Consider the following 17,976-nt stretch of genomic DNA (forward strand, 5'->3'; position numbering starts at 1 on the left):
GGACTTTGAAGACTGAACTGATATTCCTGGGAGCTCTGTACAAAATAAAAGTAGAAAGAAAAATCGCCCCGCCAACATGCACATACTGCAGGAGGCTTCTGACAGCACACTGTCCTTGCCTGCTGAGAGCAGCTTTGTGCACAGTCAGTAAGTAGCCTTGTTCTTTAGTTCTGGGCTTGTCCATTAATCTGCTGTTCAGCTTTCTTACAGTTTAATCTGCATCCTGTCCCTGAGGCTAGTCATTCACTGACATCCCTTTTGCCCTTTCATTTCCCACCAACGCCCAGGTGTCATGGCCTCCTGCTTCTTTCTGTTACCACCAATTAATTACTGCCCCCTCCTCCCTCCCAGCTTTCACCTCCTATGGATTCCTCTCCCCTCAGGGGACAGTCTTCTAATTTCTCATGGGCATCCCTTCCTCTTTTACTCACTTTCTGTTCCTTGCTTCTCTCCTTCCCCAGCGCCTTCCCCTTTGAAAACCAGGCTTGACACCTTCTGAGTTCTTTCTGACTTTTTGTTACCACCTTGTCTTTACTGTAAAGCAGGGGTTGGCGACCTGTGGCCAAGTCCTTGGGAGCCACAGACTGCTACCTGTTTTAGTCTGGCCTGTGAGCTAAGCATGGTTTTTCTATTTTTAAGGAATTGAAACAAAAATGAAACAAAAGAAGAATATTTCTTTTGACCTGTGAAAATTATATGAAATTCAGATTTAGGGTCTATAAAGAAAGTTTGGCTGGAACACAGCTTATTTGTTTATCTGTTTTCTGTGGCAGCTTTCATGCCATGCCAGCAGAGCTGAGGAGTTGCAGTAGAGACCTGGTGGTCCACGAAGCCTAAAAAATATTTACTCTTTGGGCCTTTACAGACAAAGACTGCCCGTTCTTCGTATAAAGAGTGAGAAAGGCCAGAAAATAGCCTTGCATGACGGGAATCAGCTTTGTTTGCCTTTCTTTTCTTGGTGCTTACCAGAGGGCCGGATTAAAGCTAATGCTTAGTTCTAAAATTGTTTTGAGAGTCAAAACTGGAAAGGCCTTTCTTCAGGGCAAACTTTTCCTGTGAAAGTATGTCATTATCTCTGCTGTTCCTTTTGACTAAAATTTTGCCAGAAGAGATTTGTCATACCAGCGCCATTGAACCTTTTCTTTCATTTCTAAAACTATACATAAGAGAAAATGAATTAGGTAAACTAAACAGATGAAACTCCTTTGTACTCTGCACATTCACACGAGGATTTAATTTCGGCTTATCCTGTGTACTCACTCATGGTTTAGTCTCAAGATGTTTAAGTATTGGGGTGATGAGATAATGTTAGCGTTTAAGTACTAACCACAAAGAGAGTTGAGCAAGGTTTACAGTCACGAGCATTTGCCTTTTGTTCCCATCCATTAGGTATTTTCGTGTATTTTTTTTTCCACAACACCCCACCTTGTCTTTGTTTTCATCTCGTTTAAAGGAAATTATCATTGAAACTCAAATCTCCTGACACGTAATGCCAAGTAAGGGTAAGGATTTCCTCCTGTTCATTCCTTGAGATAGCCATTGTGCTATTTCTGTCCATTATTCAGAAATGGGGCTGTATTGGGTTTCTCAACCCCTAAGGCTTGTTAACAATACATTTTGGGTGTTCCGGGAGTCCTGTGGGCTCCAAAAGGCAGGAAAGGGGTTCATCAGAAATGGAAGGTAGAACAAGGAGTCTGCAGTCTGTACTACAAGAGAGGGGTGACCTGTACGTGAAATTCTGAACATTTAACAGCAGCTTATAAGGAAGTACCAATGAATTAAGGTCCACCAGAGCATGCAGCACACAGGTGTGATCTCTGTGGAGGGGAGGGTAGAGTAGGGAGTGCTTCTAGGATGATTTTGTGTTTTAAGGAAGGTAGTCTTTGCTTGGGCTTCCCTGCTGGCTCATACGGTAAAGAATCCACCTGCAATGTGGGAGACCTGGGTTCTATTCCAGGGTCAGGGAGATCCCTTGGAGGAGGGCATGGCAACCCACTCCAGTGTTCTTGCCTGGAGAATCCCATGGGCAGAGGAGCCTGGCAGGCTACAGTCCATGGGGTTACAAAGAGTCAGACACGACTGAGTGAGTAACACTAACAGTCCTTCCTTACTGGGGAAGAAACCAGTCTAGACAAAGGAGATGCTGAGTGCTATCTCCTAGACATCTTCTCAGCGTGCCTTGCTGATCATTAAATCCATGGCATTGCAAATGGAATGAGTTTTTCTCTAATAAATCCAGCTCTTCTTCCTACTTCTAGTCTTCTCATCCATGTCATTTTTGTTTTCTGAGTTACATACCTGCCCTGTTTACAAAGTAGGTTCTTGAGTGAGTGGGTTCTGTGAGGAGAAAGACAACACACAGACTGTTTGACTCAAAGGAAGAATTTATTTATTTATTTTTTAAAAAAACAAGAGACAGGTAAAAGAGGGAAGCTGAGTTGGTGGATGATCTTGTTATCAAAGCATTGGATTTGGGCTTGATAGAGCTGCGGAGTGAGGCTTGAATGTGAGGAAACTGGCCTAGGGAGAGAGAAAAGCATCCCTCTAACTCCCATCTTCCAGGGCTGACTTCAGTAAATGCCCCCTGTCCTCTAGATTTCCCCCCAGATTTTAGTTGTCATCCCACTCCAGTACTCTTGCCTGGAAAATCCCGTGGACAGAGGAGCCTGGTAGGCTGCAGTCCATGGGGTTGCTAAGAGTTGGACACGACTGAGCGACTTCCCTTTCACTTTTCATTTTCATGCATTGGAGAAGGAAATGGCAACCCACTCCAGTGTTCTTGCCTGGAGAGTCCCAGGGACGAGGGAGCCTGGTGGGCTGCCGTCTCTGGGGTCACACAGAGTCGGACACGACTGAAGTGACTTTGCAGCCGTAGCAGCAGAGACTTTAATTCCACTTTTCATCTTAACTAAGAAACTTCTTCCTGCTTTGGCTTCAGGTTGGTGCTGCTGCTGGGTCCTGAGAGTGATAGGCTTTGGTGGGGGACTGAGAATCCCACGTCTTATGTGGCATCTGACTGTGGCTCAACTTGGCATGACCCTCAAGTTTCCCTTGTGAGAGGGAAATGTCTCCACCTGTCCTTTGATTCCTTTTCAGGGTCTTCATGCCTCCAGGCTTCTTAAAGCATGATTCACTGTGTCCTACCGTTCCTTCCATCCTTCCTCTACCCCTGCAAAACAAACGAGCAAGCAAAAACCCCACAGCTCTTCTCAGGCCAGCACACTTTACTGGTACTGACTGTGGTGGCCTGCAGATGGGGACGCAGCTGTTGGTCTTTGGCATTGTTGATGGTTCTCTGCAGGGCCTTGAGAGTGGTGGCCCTGGACAAATAGGATAACTTCACCCACCCCGAGGTCACTGGTTTTTCTGTACTGCGGGCCATTCGGATTTGGTAAACTGGTGCTGGAGAAGACTCTTGAGAGTCCCTTGGACAACAGGGAGATCAAACCAGTCAATCCTAAAGAACTCAACCCTGACTGTTCATGGAAGGACTGATGCTAAGGCTAAAGCTTCAATACTTTGGCTACCTGATGTGAAGAGCCAACTCATTGGAAAAGACCCTGATTCTGGGAAAGATTGAGGGCAGGAGGAGAAGGGGGTGACAGAGGATGAGATGGTTGGATGCCATCACTGACTCAACGGACATGAGTTTGAGCCAACTCTGGGAGACAGTGAAGGACAGGGAAGCCTGACGGGCTGCAGCCCATGGGGTTGCCAAGAGCTGGACATGACTTAGCGACTGAACAATAACAACAAATTCTGATTCATTCCACAAATGGCTTAAATCATTTGCACTGTTTTGTTCAACTCAGGAAAGGAAAGCGTAGACATTTTAATTGTTTTAGAAAGTGTTTCACACCTGCTGCAGACTCCCAGGGCCATCCAAATGCAGATTTTCGCTCCAAGGTTGCTGGCTGCGTGCTGTGTTCTTGAGAGCAGAAGTGAAAACAGCCCTGGACAAAAAGGCAGTTTTGCTTTAGAAAGCAAAGGAGAGCAAATAGGCTGCCCCTAAATGTGCCACTTTGGCATGTGGATTGTTTTGAGCTGAAGGCAGTCAAGACCCAACAGACACAAGAAGAACTTGTACCTCTCCCTTAACTACCTAAAAGAATTTAGACAGGAGGCCTGGCTCAGAAGGAGAGCTATTATCAGAGATTAGAGATTATCAGAGATGATTATTATCTGCACATGTGTATAGTTCTATGAAATTCTGTCACATGTGTAGATAGATTTGTGTAAGCTTTTGATTTTTAATGCACATTTATTTTAAAATTATTTTGTGCCTTTGTGTGAATAATTAGTAGTAGCAGAATAGCAAAACTGGAAACGATTAATCTGGAAACCGCAATTTAATATTCTTAATTAAAAGACTTCTGGAATAGGAAGTAGAAGGGCAGGCTCTATTGATAATCCAAGCTCTCCAGCTGGAGAAGAGAAGAAGAAGCTACATCAAACAGAAATCTTGATTTCCCATAGTTTCAGCCAAAAACTTAGAACTCATCCTTCTTTTGTCTTTCTCTGCACCAAACTTCCTCTCCAATGTCTATCCTTTGAGCGTGCCTTCTGAAATATCCCCCAAATCTATTAGTCTCCTTCCCTTGTTGGAATGACTGCAGTAGCTTCCCTGTACAATGCATTTTCCGCACAGCAGCCATAACCGTCTTTTAAAAGTATACACCAGGTTATGTTGTTCCTCAGTGTAAACCCTCCTCCAGTGGCGTTCCATCGGCCTGGGAATCTGATGGAGCTCCTCCCCAGAGTAACGAGACCCCTGTGGTCTGCTTCTCCCATTCCGTTGGTGTTTCCCACCTTCTTACTGTGCCCCAGCCACCCAGGCCTCCCTCTGTTGTCTCTCCGGTTGGCCACCATAGTCCTCCTGGTGGTTTTTGTTCCAGCACTTCTCTTGGTTGGGTGTGCCTGGATCCTTTTTCCCTCTGATACCTTGCTCCTTCTGGTCATTTAGGTGTCAGTCCAAAGTAGACACTTCCCAAGTTACTTGCTATCATATCATCCTGTTTTATTTCCTCCATCACATCTGACATGATCTCAAACTATCTTCTGCACTTGATTGGACTTGTTTTTACTTGGAAAGTGGGGTTGCCATAACTTCTGGGTATCTTTCAGAAAACTAAGATCATGGCATCTGGTCCCATCAGTTCATGGGAAGTGGATGGGGAAACAGTGGAAACAGTGTCAGACTTTATTTTTTTGGGCTCCAAAATCACTGCAGATGGTGATTGCAGCCATGAAATTAAAAGACGCTTACTCCTTGGAAGGAAAGTTATGACCAACCTAGATAGCATTTTCAAAAGCAGAGACATTACTTTGCCAACAAAGGTCCACCTAGTCAAGGCTATGGTTTTTCCAGTGGTCATGTATGGATGTGAGAGTTGGACTGTGAAGAAAGCTGAGCACCGAAGAATTGATGCTTTTAACTGTGGTGTTGGAGAAGATTCTTGAGAGTCCCTTGGAATGCAAGGAGATCTAACCAGTCCATTTTAAAGGAGATCAGTCCTGGGTGTTCTTTGGAAGGAATGATGCTAAAGCTGAAACTCCAGTACTTTGGCCACCTTATGCGAAGAGTTGACTCATTGGAAAAGACTCTGATGCTGGGAAGGATCGGGGGCAGGAGGAGAAGGGGACGACAGAGGATGAGATGGCTAGATGGCATCACCAACTCGATGGACATGAGTTTGAGTGAACTCCAGGAGTTGGTGATGGACAGGGAGGCCTGGTGTGCTGCAATTCATGGGGTCTCAAAGAGTCGGACAAGACTGAGCGACTGAACTGAACTGAACTGAACCTTCAATCCTGGAGCCTAGGACAGTGCCTACACCATAGAAAGCATCAATAATTATATTTTGAGTAGATGCATTAAAGCATCAGGTGATCACAGAGGTCTTTAACATTGAAAAAAAATATTTGGGACTCTTGAGAACATTGTGATTGAATTCCTGTATACTATGGATTCTCTGTATATACCCATGTGTTAATAACCGATCTTTTTCTGAAGCAGAACCATGTTAAATGGGAAAGATAAGTCTTTTGTCCCCTGGTAACAGGTTCCTGTTTGCCTGAACATGTCAGACAGACTGCCTTAATCCTTTGAAGTAGTAAAATTGAAATATATTGACTTCCCCCATCAACTGAGTTTTTGCGTTAGAGAAGACCATTGAGCAGGTTTTCATACAGAAGGTGCAAGAAACTTAGTATCATGTGGTTTGACATTTAGGCAAACTTGCTTTCATTATTTAGTTTAGGTTGAACACATCCCTTTTCTTTTGAATTTAACATGTAAGTAATGACTCCCCACAGAGAAGGCAACAGCACCCCACTCCAGTACTCTTGCCTGGGAAATCCCATGGACAGAGGAGCCTGGTAGGCTGCAGTTCATGAGGTCGCTAGGAGTTGGACACGACTGAGCGACTTCACTTTCACTTTTCACTTTCCTGCATTGGAGAAGGAAATGGCAACCCACTCCAGTGTTCTTGCCTGGAGAATCCCAGGGACGGGGGAGCCTGGTGGGCTTCTGTTTGTGAGGTCGCACAGAGTCAACTGAAGCAACTTAGCAGCAGCAGCAACGACTCTCCACACTGGGAGACATGGAGCCACTACTGTTCTGACTTAAATGGAAGGAACAGAATTTATGTCCTTTGCTTCATTTCTTAAATTCCCATTTAACTTCCATTTATTGATTGTCAGGGTCATATAACCAAATATTTCTCTATTTACTTTTAATGATATTTCCAGCCACTTGTGCCTTTTAAGCAGTTTTAGAAATGTGATACAATGTAGGAATATAAATACATATGTTTTTAGACATGTTATGTTGAATTAGTGATTTACTATAAAGTAGTGATTTACTGCTGCTGAAGGAATGGTTTCTATGTGAGAGAAATGGTTATTTTGTCACTAAATGTTTTTTATCAGAGGTTAATACATTTTTTCTTCTCTAAATTCTAGTGTTCTTTTTTGAAAAAATGCATGTACCTGTATAGCTTCCAGTAATGTAATTGTTGATTTTTTGGTTCCTTCTGGTGTGTTTTTATTGTTGTTATGGCTAATGAATTAATTTCCAAACAAATATATACTTTTAAATCTGGAAGATGATATTTATCTCTTAAGAGCCTTTTGCCATTGTTATGCCCCTAGCTTATAGGGTGTTTTCTTGAGAATTCATTTTCTTCTTGTTGATTTTTTAAAATGGCGTACTCGTGGTGAGTGTGAATTCATATTATTAAAAATGTGAGGATGGAATATGATTAGACATAATTCAAAGTAGTAGTTTATATGAAAAATCAAAAGTCTGAAGCATTTATTACCAAAATTTGTTCTTTTTGTGTTACCCTCCACCCCAGGTCCTCTTAATGGTTCTGTGTTTTTGGTGAGCCAAACATGATTTGAAGAAGATAATGGGGAAGAGGGAGGTGGCAGAAGGGTTTCAAGTGAGCAGGCTGCTTTTCCAAGAGCCTCTCACTTGCAAGGTCTGAAATGGCTGTTTTGGGGAAGAAGTGACATTTACACTGAGGTGGTAAAAATGCCTGCCTGTTTTGAGGAGCTTTTGCTTTCATAATAGAACTTCACTATGCTAGCAAAAGGATGTTTTAAAGGAGAGAACCATTTGCAATTGAGTGTTTTCCATTCAAGTAGGATCCGACAGAGAACAATTTTCATAAATCCTTAGTACTGCATGCAATCGTAGCTTAAGAGTTGAATCTTTTTTTTTTTTTTCCTTTTCTTTGTGACCATGCCATGAGGTTTGCAGGATCTTAGTTGAACCTGGACCCCTTCAGTGGAAACATGGAGTCCTAACCACTGTACCACCCAGGAATTTTTGGATCTTTTTATCTTTATGATAGAATTGTACATTTCATTTCTAATTCCTACCCGTGTTTTTAAGTAGTGTAATAAAGTAGTGTTTTAAGCAGTGTTTTCTTGCCTGCAAGGTGACTGAGTGCAACTGTGCATGATTTTCCCAACGGCGTAATTCTGTGATCTATATAATCCAGTTTATGGCTATGGCTTTTGCACTGGATAATTTTCAGGTGACTTTTGTTGACCTGCAATCTTATTAAGTAAGATTGATTCAGGGTACTCATTCAAAGTTACCTAATTTGTGTTCTTCATATCCTAAAAATCAAATCTCTGAGCAGAGCAGTTGTTGGATTTAGGACAAATCTTGGACTGAATATATCTGTCACTTTAATAAAAAATCAATGGAGAGGCACTCTGAGAGTAGTGATGTTCTATGATGATTCTTTTCTTTTTAAAAATCTACTGCTATATAACAAGCTACCGCAAAACTTGGCAGATTCAAGCAACTGTTTTATTTTGAAGGTTAGGGATTCAGGAAGGGCTCAGCTGGGTGGTTTGTCTCTGATATGCATGCTGTCGGTTGAGGTGGCTGGAGCTGGAGGATCTGCTTCTCAGAAAGCTTTTTCACTCCTGCATCTGGTGCCTGGGGGGTGATGGCTGACGGTCGGTGCTGGCTCTTGGCAGGGGGCTTGGTTGGGGGCTGTTAGTACTGCTACGGGGTTCTCCATGTACTTGGGTTACTCACAACATGGCAGCTGGGTGTTTAGAGGGAGCATTTCCAAAAGGTGTGGGTGGAAACTTAAAAGCCTTCTTATGACATATCCCTGTAAGTCCCAGAATACCACTTTCCCTGCATTTGATTGGTTAAGTCACTAAGAACAACTCAGACTCAGAGTGAGGGGAGTTACCCTTCACCTTTCAGTGGGAGAAGAAGCAAAAAATTTGAGGCTGTGTTTAATAGCTGATGATGGAATCACATCAGGATAGTATTTATTTAATTGCAATTAATGCCTCTCCTAAGGTTCATATGGCTTAAAGTATAAATACTAATAAGTAGTTCCATGTACTGGGACCACTATTCCAAGTGATGCAGTTTTCATTTAAAGAAAAACTCTGATGTCATTCATTCCAGACATTTAATGCCCTAAAAGTGGCATGACTGTAATCTCATAATATCTAGAAAGATGTCAGTCCTCTGAGTCATTGGGCAAACTAGCTTGTCGAAACAGTTCAAAGGAATCATAGATCTTACAGCTGGAAAGGACTCTAAGGGATTACATCATCATTATCACCTTCCAAAGAGATTTATTGAGTTCCACTGGGTGCCAGGCCCTAGGAATGTAGAGGAGAATATGACATAATTCTTGTCCTTGAGACATAGTTGAGAAAATAGGACTGATGCATAAGAGATGAATAGAAATCCATAGACTGTGTAGCAATTATAAGTACAAGTGAAATGTGTACAAGAAGTGATCAGTAGAGGCTGTTGGGGCTGGAAAAGGGTGTAAGAAGAATGGCTTCCCATCCCAATGAAACCAGAATCCATTACCTGCAAGTCTGTATGTGACCTGGTTCCCCGCTTCCTCTCAGCTCCTTTTCTGCCCCTCTTGTCCTCACTCACTGGCCTCCTTCCTTGAATATGCAGGCATTTTAGGACCTTTCTATTTGCACGTTTTTCTGTCTGGAATGCTCTTTCCCAAGATATTCTGATGGTTTCTTTTCTTAGTACAATCAGATCTCTGGGCTAATGTGCTTTTCTCAAGTCTTCTCTGACTACCTACCCTGTCTGCTTCTTATCCTTCATCATTGTTTGTCTCCACAAATGCAGGGCTGTTGTCTGCCTTGTTCATTATTGTATCCTCAACACCAAGAACAATGCCCAGCAAGTAGCTGGTGCCCAATAAAAAAAAAAATAATTGAATGAATAAATGAGTAAGTGAATGGAGAACCTTGAAACAGCAGAAGGACTTAAAGTGAAGAACAGATGATGTGGTTGGCTAACTGCAGGATACAGTGGAAGAGAAATGAAAGTGTGCATGGTACATTCATAAATCATCTATTTCAGTACGCTGACATCAGAGGTTGTCGTTTTACAACCTTGGGTCCTTTAGACCACCCTCTTCTTAGTTCCATGTGATAAGCACTAAATTAGGGCTTATACAGGGAGCAATTTATTTGACTAGAATGGCTGGGTCATACCTGGTTTCTGTTGTAGGTGAACTTGCCATTCCTGAAAAATACTCTGTACTATACCACATCTTTGTCTTTGCTCCTATTTCTTTCTGCAATATCCTGTGTTTTGTCTTGACATTGAAATTCCATGTGAATGCTCCATTTCCTCCATTGTACTTAATATTTACATGACTTGATTATCACGTAAGGACATTCTGCTTCAACTGGAAGTATTTGTTTCTTTCACTTGAATATAAACTTTTAGAGGGTAGAACCTGGGTCTAGTTCATCTTTTATTTCCCCATACAGTACATCAGTTCAGTTCAGTCACTTAGTCGTGTCCGACTCTTTGCGATTCCATGGACTGTAGCACACCAGGCTTCCCTGTCCATCACCAACTCCTGGAGCTTACTCAAGCTCATGTCCATTGAGTCGGTGATGCCATCCAACCGTCTCATCCTCTGTTGTTTCCTTCTCCTCCCGCCTTCAGTCTTTTCCAATGAGTCTGTTCTTCACATCAGGTGGCCAGAGTATTGGAGCTTCAGCTTCAGCGTCAGTCCTTCCAATGAATATTCAGGACTGATTTCCTTTAGGATGGACTGGTTGGATCTCCTTGCAGTCTAAGGGACTCTTAAGAGTCTTCTTCAATACCGCAGTTCAAAAGCATCAATTCTTTGGTGCTCAGACCTTTCTTTATGGTACAACTCTCACATCCATACATGACTACTGGAAAAACCACAGCTTTGACTAGATGGACCTTTGTTGGCAAAGTAATGTCTCTGCTTTTTAATATACAGTCTAGGTTGGTCATGACTTTTCTTCCAAGGAGCAAGCGTCTTTTAATTTCATGGCTGCAATCACCATCTGTAGTGATTTTGGAGCACAAAAAAGTAGTCTGTCACTGTTGCCATTGTTTCCCCATCTGTTTGCCATGAAGTGATGGGACCGGATGCCGTGATCTTAGTTTTCTGAACGTTGAGTTTGAAGCTAACTTTTTCATTCTCTTTCACTTTCATCAAGCTCTTTAGTTCTTCTTCACTTTCTGCCATAAGGGTGGTGTCATCTGCATATCTGAGGTTATTGATATTTCTCCCAGCAATCTTGATTCCTGCTTGTGCTTCATCCAGCCCAGCGTTTCTCATGATGTACTCTGCATATAAGTTAAATAAGCAGGGTGACAGTATACAGCCTGACATACTCCTTTCCCAATTTGGAACCAGTCTGTTGTTCCATTTCCAGTTCTAACTGTTGCTTCTTGACCTGCATACAGATTTCTCAGGAGGCAGGTCAGGTGGTCTGCTATTAGCATCTGTTTAAGAATTTTCCGCAGTTTGTTGTGATCCACACAGTCAAGAGCTTTGGCATAGTCAATAAAGCAGAATTAGATGTTTTTCTGAAACTCTTTTGCTTTTTCAATAACCCAAAGGATGTTGGCAATTTGATCTCTGGTTCCTCTGCCTTTTCTAAATCCAGCTTGAACATCCGGAAGATCATGGTTCATGTACTCTGTTGAAGCCTGGCTTGGAGAATTTTAATCATTACTTTGCTAGCATGTGAGATGAGTGCAGTTGTGTTGTAGTTTGAACATTCTCTGGCATTGCCTTTCTTTGGGATTGGAATGAAAACTGACCTTTTCTAGTCCTGTGGCCACTGCTGAGTTTTCCACATTTGCTGGCATATTGAGTGCAGCACTTTCACAGCATCAACTTTTAGGATTTGAAATAGCCCAACTGGAATTCCGTCACCTCCACTAGCTTTGTTTGTAGTGATGCTTTCTAAGGCCCACTTGACTTCACATTTCTAGATATCTGGCTCTAAGTGAGTGATCACACCATCATGGTTATCTGGGTCATGAAGATCTTTTTTGTATAGTTCTTCTGCCTGGAAAATCCCATGGACAGAGGAGCTCGGTAGGCTACAGTCCCTGGGGTCGCAAAGAGTTGGACATGACTGAGCGACTTCACTTTCACTTTCTGTGTATTTTTGCCACTTCTTCTTAGTACCTTCTGCTTCTGTTAGGTCCATGCCATTCCTGTCCTTTTTTGTGCCCATCTTTTATGTATACAGTACACAAGGGATTCTTAAGTAAAAACGTTAATTTTAATTAAATATAGAAACTAGAGTCCTTATGTAAAACAAGTAACATATGCCTAAAAATCAGAAGCAATGCCGAATTCCCAAGGAAGCTAAATAATAATGAGATGTCTTCATGCATGGATTTTTCTGGTTGTTTTGATCTGTTTAACTTCCTCAGATTGCATTCATGATTTACAAAAGGCCCATAGAATCAACAGTTTACATGTTATATGTTTTATTTCATTATCTCTTGCTGCATAATACAGCACCATAATAGGCTTCAAACAATGACAGTCTATTATTTCTCACAATTTGTGAGTTGACCAGGCTCAGCTGGGTTGTTATTTTGTTCCACATGGTATTGGCTAGTATCATCAGTATACCATATGCTTTCGGTTTCAGAGCTTGGCTGGGACTGGTATTGGCTACACAAGGCATGCCTGTGTTCTCCTCAATAAGGCCTCATTTCCTCTGGTTTCTAGGCCAGCCTCCTTATAGCATGGTGGCTGGATTCCCAGCATGTGGAGATGGAGGTGGCCTCTTTTCTTGAGGCCTAGATCTGGACCTGGCACATCATCACTTCCACCACATTTTGTGACATGAGCCACAAATTCAGAGAGAGAGGAAGTAAATGTCATTCCTAAATGGCATGGGGAGCATGCATATTCAGGGATGGGAGAGATTATTAATGGCATTGTTTACAGGCAACATACATCAGCATGCTTAGATATTCATTAATGCTGTCTTTTCAGTGGGAAGTAGAATGATGGTAGTCAAATCCCAAGCCTCTGAGTTTGATTTGAACTGTTCAGTTTTGAGTTGTGAATTGTTTATATAGAGAAGTGCTGTGAATATTTTGGACATAATTGAGTAGTTTCTGAAGATAATTACTGACTGTTGACCTCGTTTTCTGCTCTACTTGTCTTTATATTGTGTTGTACATGTTCCCTTGGTTTGAGTGGAGGTTGGAATCAGAAGCCAAAAGATCTGAGAAGTGGTTCTGAACTCTTCTCTGGTTCTCAGTGTAACTTAGAGCAAGTGACTCTAGCAGCAGGACAGGTAAGCACAGACCACGAAGCAGAAGCTGATATTCAATGTTAACAGATGGCAGAGGAAAACTTGAGGTACTCAGCTGTTTGGCCTCCAGTTTCTCTCTCCTAACTGGCTTCTTTGATTCCATTTTCCCCCACAGCATCCAGAGATCTTTTTTAAAATATGTAATCAGATCATATCATTCTCCAGCTTAAAATACCCCAGTGGGCTTCCATTGTACTTGTAATAAAATACAGACTCATCATAAATTGGCTCCTGTTCCCACCTCTTCAACTTCCCCTCCTACGACTCTTCTCCCCTGCTTTATGTTTTAGCCATGTTTTGGTTTTTTTCTATGCCTGGAGTCTCCCAGGTTCATTCTCCCATGTCCATCCCATCTTAAGAACTTTACACTTGCTGTTCCATCTCTCTGGAATACTCTTTCTCTAGATCTCTGTGTAGCTGGTTCCAGATGAGCTGAGAGATCTGACCTGCCTGAACCTGTTTCTGTTTTCTCAGGTATAAAAATGGGGCTGATCAGAAACTAGTGACCTAGAAAGTCCAATTATAAAAATTATTGTAAGAAAGAGGGAGGAGGTATCAAGTTTACCTAACACCTGAGTGCTAGTATGCCAGGTGCCAAAGTTTTAGTAGAACTCACATAGCTCCTGATGAGTTGGGTAATTATGGAGCATTTGGTGAGAAGTTCAGAACAGAGCTTTAGCAGCAAGCAGCCAGGCTGTCCACATTTTGCAGGGGAGCTTAAGGAGAAGGGAAACTCCTCAGTAATCCTGGGACCTGGTCAGTTCAGTTCAGTCGCTCAGTTGTGTCCGACTCTTTGCGACCCCGTGGACTACAGCATGCCAGGCCTCCCTGTCCATCACCAACTCTTGGAGTTTACTCAAACTCATGTCCATTGAATCAGTGATGCCATCCAACCATCTCATCCTCTGTCATCTCCTTCTCGTCCCGCCTTCAATCTTTCCCAGCATGAGGGTCATTGCAAATGAGTCGGTTGTTCACATCAGGTGGCCAAAGTATTGGAGTTTCAGCTTTAGCATCAGTCCTTCCAATGAATATTCAGGACTGATTTCCTTCAGGATGGACTGGTTGGATTTCCTTGCAGTCCAAGGGACTCTCAAGAGTCTTCTTCCACACCACAGTTCAAAAGCATCAATTCTTCAGTGCTCAGCTTTCTTTATAGTCCAACTCTCACATCCATACATGACTACTGGAAAAACCATAACTTTGACTAGATGGACCTTTGTTGGCAAAGTAATATCTCTGCTTTTTAATATGCTGTCTAGGTTGGTCATAGCTTTTTTTCCAAGGAACAAGAATCTTTTAATTTCATGGCTGTAGTCACAATCTGCAGTGATTTTGGAGCCCACCCCCCAAATAAAGTCTCTCATTGTTTCCATTGTTTCCCCATCTATTTGCCATGAAGTGATGGGACCAAATGCCTTGATCTTAGTTTTCTGAATGCTGATTTTTAAGCCAGTTTTTCCACTCTCCTCTTTCACTTTTCAAGAGGTTCTTTAGTTCTTCTTCACTTTCTGCCATAAGTGTGGTGTCATCTGCATATCTGAGGTTATTGATATTTCTCCCAGCAGTCTTGATTCCATCCTGTGCTTCATCCAGCCTGGCATTTCGCATGATGTACTCTGCGTGTAAGTTAAATAAACAGGGTGACAATATACAGCCTGGTATGTAAGAGTGAATTTGAATTCTGAGGTAATGATCCCCCTCAGATGACTATTGTAAATAAAGACATCTGGAGTTGGTCAACTTCAAAAAATAAAAAAAATGAAAGTGAGGTTGATAATACCAGCATATACTTCATAAAGCTGTAATGAGGATTCATAAGTTAATATTTAGAAGGATATCTCACACATGGTGGGCTTTCCTGATAGCTCAGTTGATAAAGAATTGGCCTGTGATGCGGGAGACCCCGGTTCAATTCCTAGGTCAGAAAGATCTGCTGGAGAAGGGATAGGCTACCCACTCCAGTCTTCTTGGGCTTCCCTGTGGCTCAGCTGGTAAATAATCTGCCTGCCATGCGGGAGACCTGGGTTTGATCCCCTGAGAAGGGAAGATCCCCTGGAGAAGGGAACAGCTACCCACTCCAGTATTCTGGACTGGAGAATTCCATGGACTGTATAGTCCATGGGGTCACAAAGAGTCAGACATGACCGAGCAGCTTTCACTTTCCCTTTCTTGCACAAATGTGAACTGCATTATTATATCATGTTTTACTACCTGAAGTTGTCCTGCTCATTTAATTCTTTCATCCAGCTCTAGATTGTCATCTCTTTGCAAGCAGGGACTGATTCTGCCTGTCTTGTTCATGTCCCATTCGTATTCCCATTGTGTTGGCATGTACAATGTATCTTTAGCATGTATCTGTAAAATGAGTAAATCAAAGACAGGATGGTCATCCTGAACAGGTCAGTAAAATTCATGGTAACATACAATTAAAGCTTGAGAAAGCTGAGTGGATTGTAAGAGATTATTTAGTTGTTCAAAATGAGTGTAAGATATTTTGCTCCAGAAGAATGGTATTTTAGTAATTGTAATTGGAGATATTTTTATTTTTATGGAATTTTGAAAAGTGGAGAAATGTCAGAATTATGAAGGAAGGTAAATGCAATCCTGATTTTCAGTAGTGAGGGTTATGGGTTCAAAAACCATAGACTTGGGAACGCTATGGTGATACAGTGGTTAGGACTCCACACTTCCACTGCAGGGGGCACAAGTTCAGTCCCTGTTCAGAGAACTAAGATTCTCATGCCACATGGTACAGCCAAAAAATAAAATAAAAATATTAAAAACAAACAAACCATAGACTGAGAAGGAGCTTTATGCTATTTGTGGGCAAAGTTCTAGAGTAGATTATTGAAAGGATGATTTTTGAATGCTTAACAGTGTTGCTTAGTGGCAAAGTGGAACTCCGTTTAAGAAAAGAGGCCTAGAAAAATAAACTGATTTTTTCCCATACTTCTTAGTTTGGTGGCAGAATCAAAATGAAAATAAAGACCCCCCTGATTCTGTTCCAAGGGTGTTTTCAAACTGGGATCTTAGAGCTTCTCAGATTCTATATGCCATAGAGACTTTTTTGTATATTTTTATTTTGAGGATAAACTGAAAAAAAAAAAAAAAAAAGAGGCACTTTTAAAGACACTTTCTCGGTTGGGGAACCTTGACCCCTGGAAGTTCAAGGACATAGCTACAGAGGTCCATGAGATTTGATTCTCCTTCCTACTCCTTTAAAAGAGATCTGTGTAGTACTCTAGGTCAAGAAACTTGTCACTGTGACATTTTGCCAATTTATCTGATTAACTGAGCAGTGCATGTTGTCCATCTATAATAAACAGCATGTTCTTCCCTCAGACCTGTGCTTTCCTATATGGCAGCCTCCACCATGCGTGGCTATTGAATAATGAAACTGTGACTGCTCCAAACCGGTATGTCCTGTAGTGGAAAAGTGTGTCTTGAATTTCAAATACCTAGTACCAAAAGAAAAAAAAAAGTAAAATATCTCATTATTTACCTTATTCTGAGTATCTGTTGAAGTGAAAAGATTTTTTGATAAATTGGGCTACCTAAAATATGTTATCAAGATTAATTATACTTCATTTTTCTTTAAAAAATGTGACTGCTAGGTCAACATAAAACTTATAATTATGTATGTAGTGTGCATTGTTGGATGGTGCTGCGTTAGAACCTGTTTCCTCTCCCAGGAGGCAAGGTAAAGGATGTTGGTGAACAAGGGTGTGCAAATGAGGTGATATGACAGCTGCTTTCATCCATTTGGATGGGTCTCATTCATAGAAGAGGTTCTCTCTGTTGTATATTTCTCAGAAGGTGGAAGGAAGACAAATAGCTGGAATGTCAGGTTAATATGAGAAAGATGTTTCTAAAGTTGTCCAGATATGGTTATGGGCTCCTTCTAGATGTAGCAAACCCATCATCATTATTATATCCCTCATGCATTATTCAAGCAGCAGCTAAGTTGCGGCTTCAAAGATTATTTAGAGAGCTCAGGTGGTTAAAATGAACTCCCTTCCCAACCCTGAGATTCTGATCCTGAAATGAAATCAGGCCAAGGGCTGGTTTTATAGAGATATAAAATAGATGGATTCTTTGGGCAGGAGAAGAAAACAAAATTTCCTTCACTCTTTGTGTCCTTTTCCTTTAAACTCTCATTTGAATGTTTTTTAGTTGAGGAGCTCTGCATTCTTGGTTACAGACAAACATTTGATTCTGTGAATCTGGTGAATAGTGCATTGGTCGGGAATGTGCTTGCCAACAAGTCAAGCAAATGGACAAAATCCACCAAACTGACAATGGCAAAGTGAGTCAAGATCCCTTTAAATCGTTTAACAGGAAGTCTGGAAGTCAGCTGCTTCTGGCATTGGTTCATTGGCTCAAAGGCCTCAGGGCGAGTGTTTCTGTCATTGGTTCATCGGCTCAAAGGCATCTGGGTGAGTGTCTCTGTTCTTCTCTTGGCTTCTCTTTTCCTCCCGGTAGCAAGATGACTGCCGCTACCAACAGTGCAGCTATAAGACTGGAAGCTGGGGGAAGGAGTGGCTCCTGATGCACCTGTCACTTTTATCGGAAAAGCAGTAGTCTTTTCAGAAATTACCAGCACACCCCCTCTTTTGTTTCATTGGCTGAAACAGTCATGTGGCCACTCCTTGCTGCAAGTGAATGTTTGTTGTCCTAGCCTCTAGAATGGAGACAGTACAAGAGAAGAAGGTTGGGGTGGTGGTTGAGTTAGCCTGAAGAGCAGAGTCCGCCACATGTTAGCCTCACGTGTGACTGAGGGTGCCACTGCCAAGTCAACAAGTCCTTTTGAAAGGTGGGAGAGACTTCCCTGGT

The 17,976-nt window shown here is 42.0% G+C and overlaps 1 protein-coding gene across 8 annotated transcripts in view; it reads left to right on the forward strand.

Moving 5' to 3' along the window:
* CRADD (CARD and death domain containing adaptor protein) overlaps positions 1–17,976 on the forward strand; it is a 190,676-nt gene that overhangs the window by 20,561 nt on the left and 152,139 nt on the right. For 2 of the 8 annotated variants that reach the window (XM_086399054.1, XM_086399053.1), the window contains exon 3: positions 17,482–17,579. The exons of the other annotated variants lie outside the window; for them this stretch is intronic. In XM_086399054.1, the coding sequence (XP_086255180.1) occupies positions 17,482–17,579 (98 nt within the window). The remainder of the gene's footprint in view (positions 1–17,481; positions 17,580–17,976) is intronic. 8 annotated transcript variants of the gene reach the window in all.

This window comes from Bos grunniens, chromosome 5 (assembly GCF_055505025.1).
Source record: "Bos grunniens cultivar Pamir isolate PY7600 chromosome 5, Bosgru_T2T1.0, whole genome shotgun sequence".
NCBI classification, from domain to species: domain Eukaryota; kingdom Metazoa; phylum Chordata; class Mammalia; order Artiodactyla; family Bovidae; genus Bos; species Bos grunniens.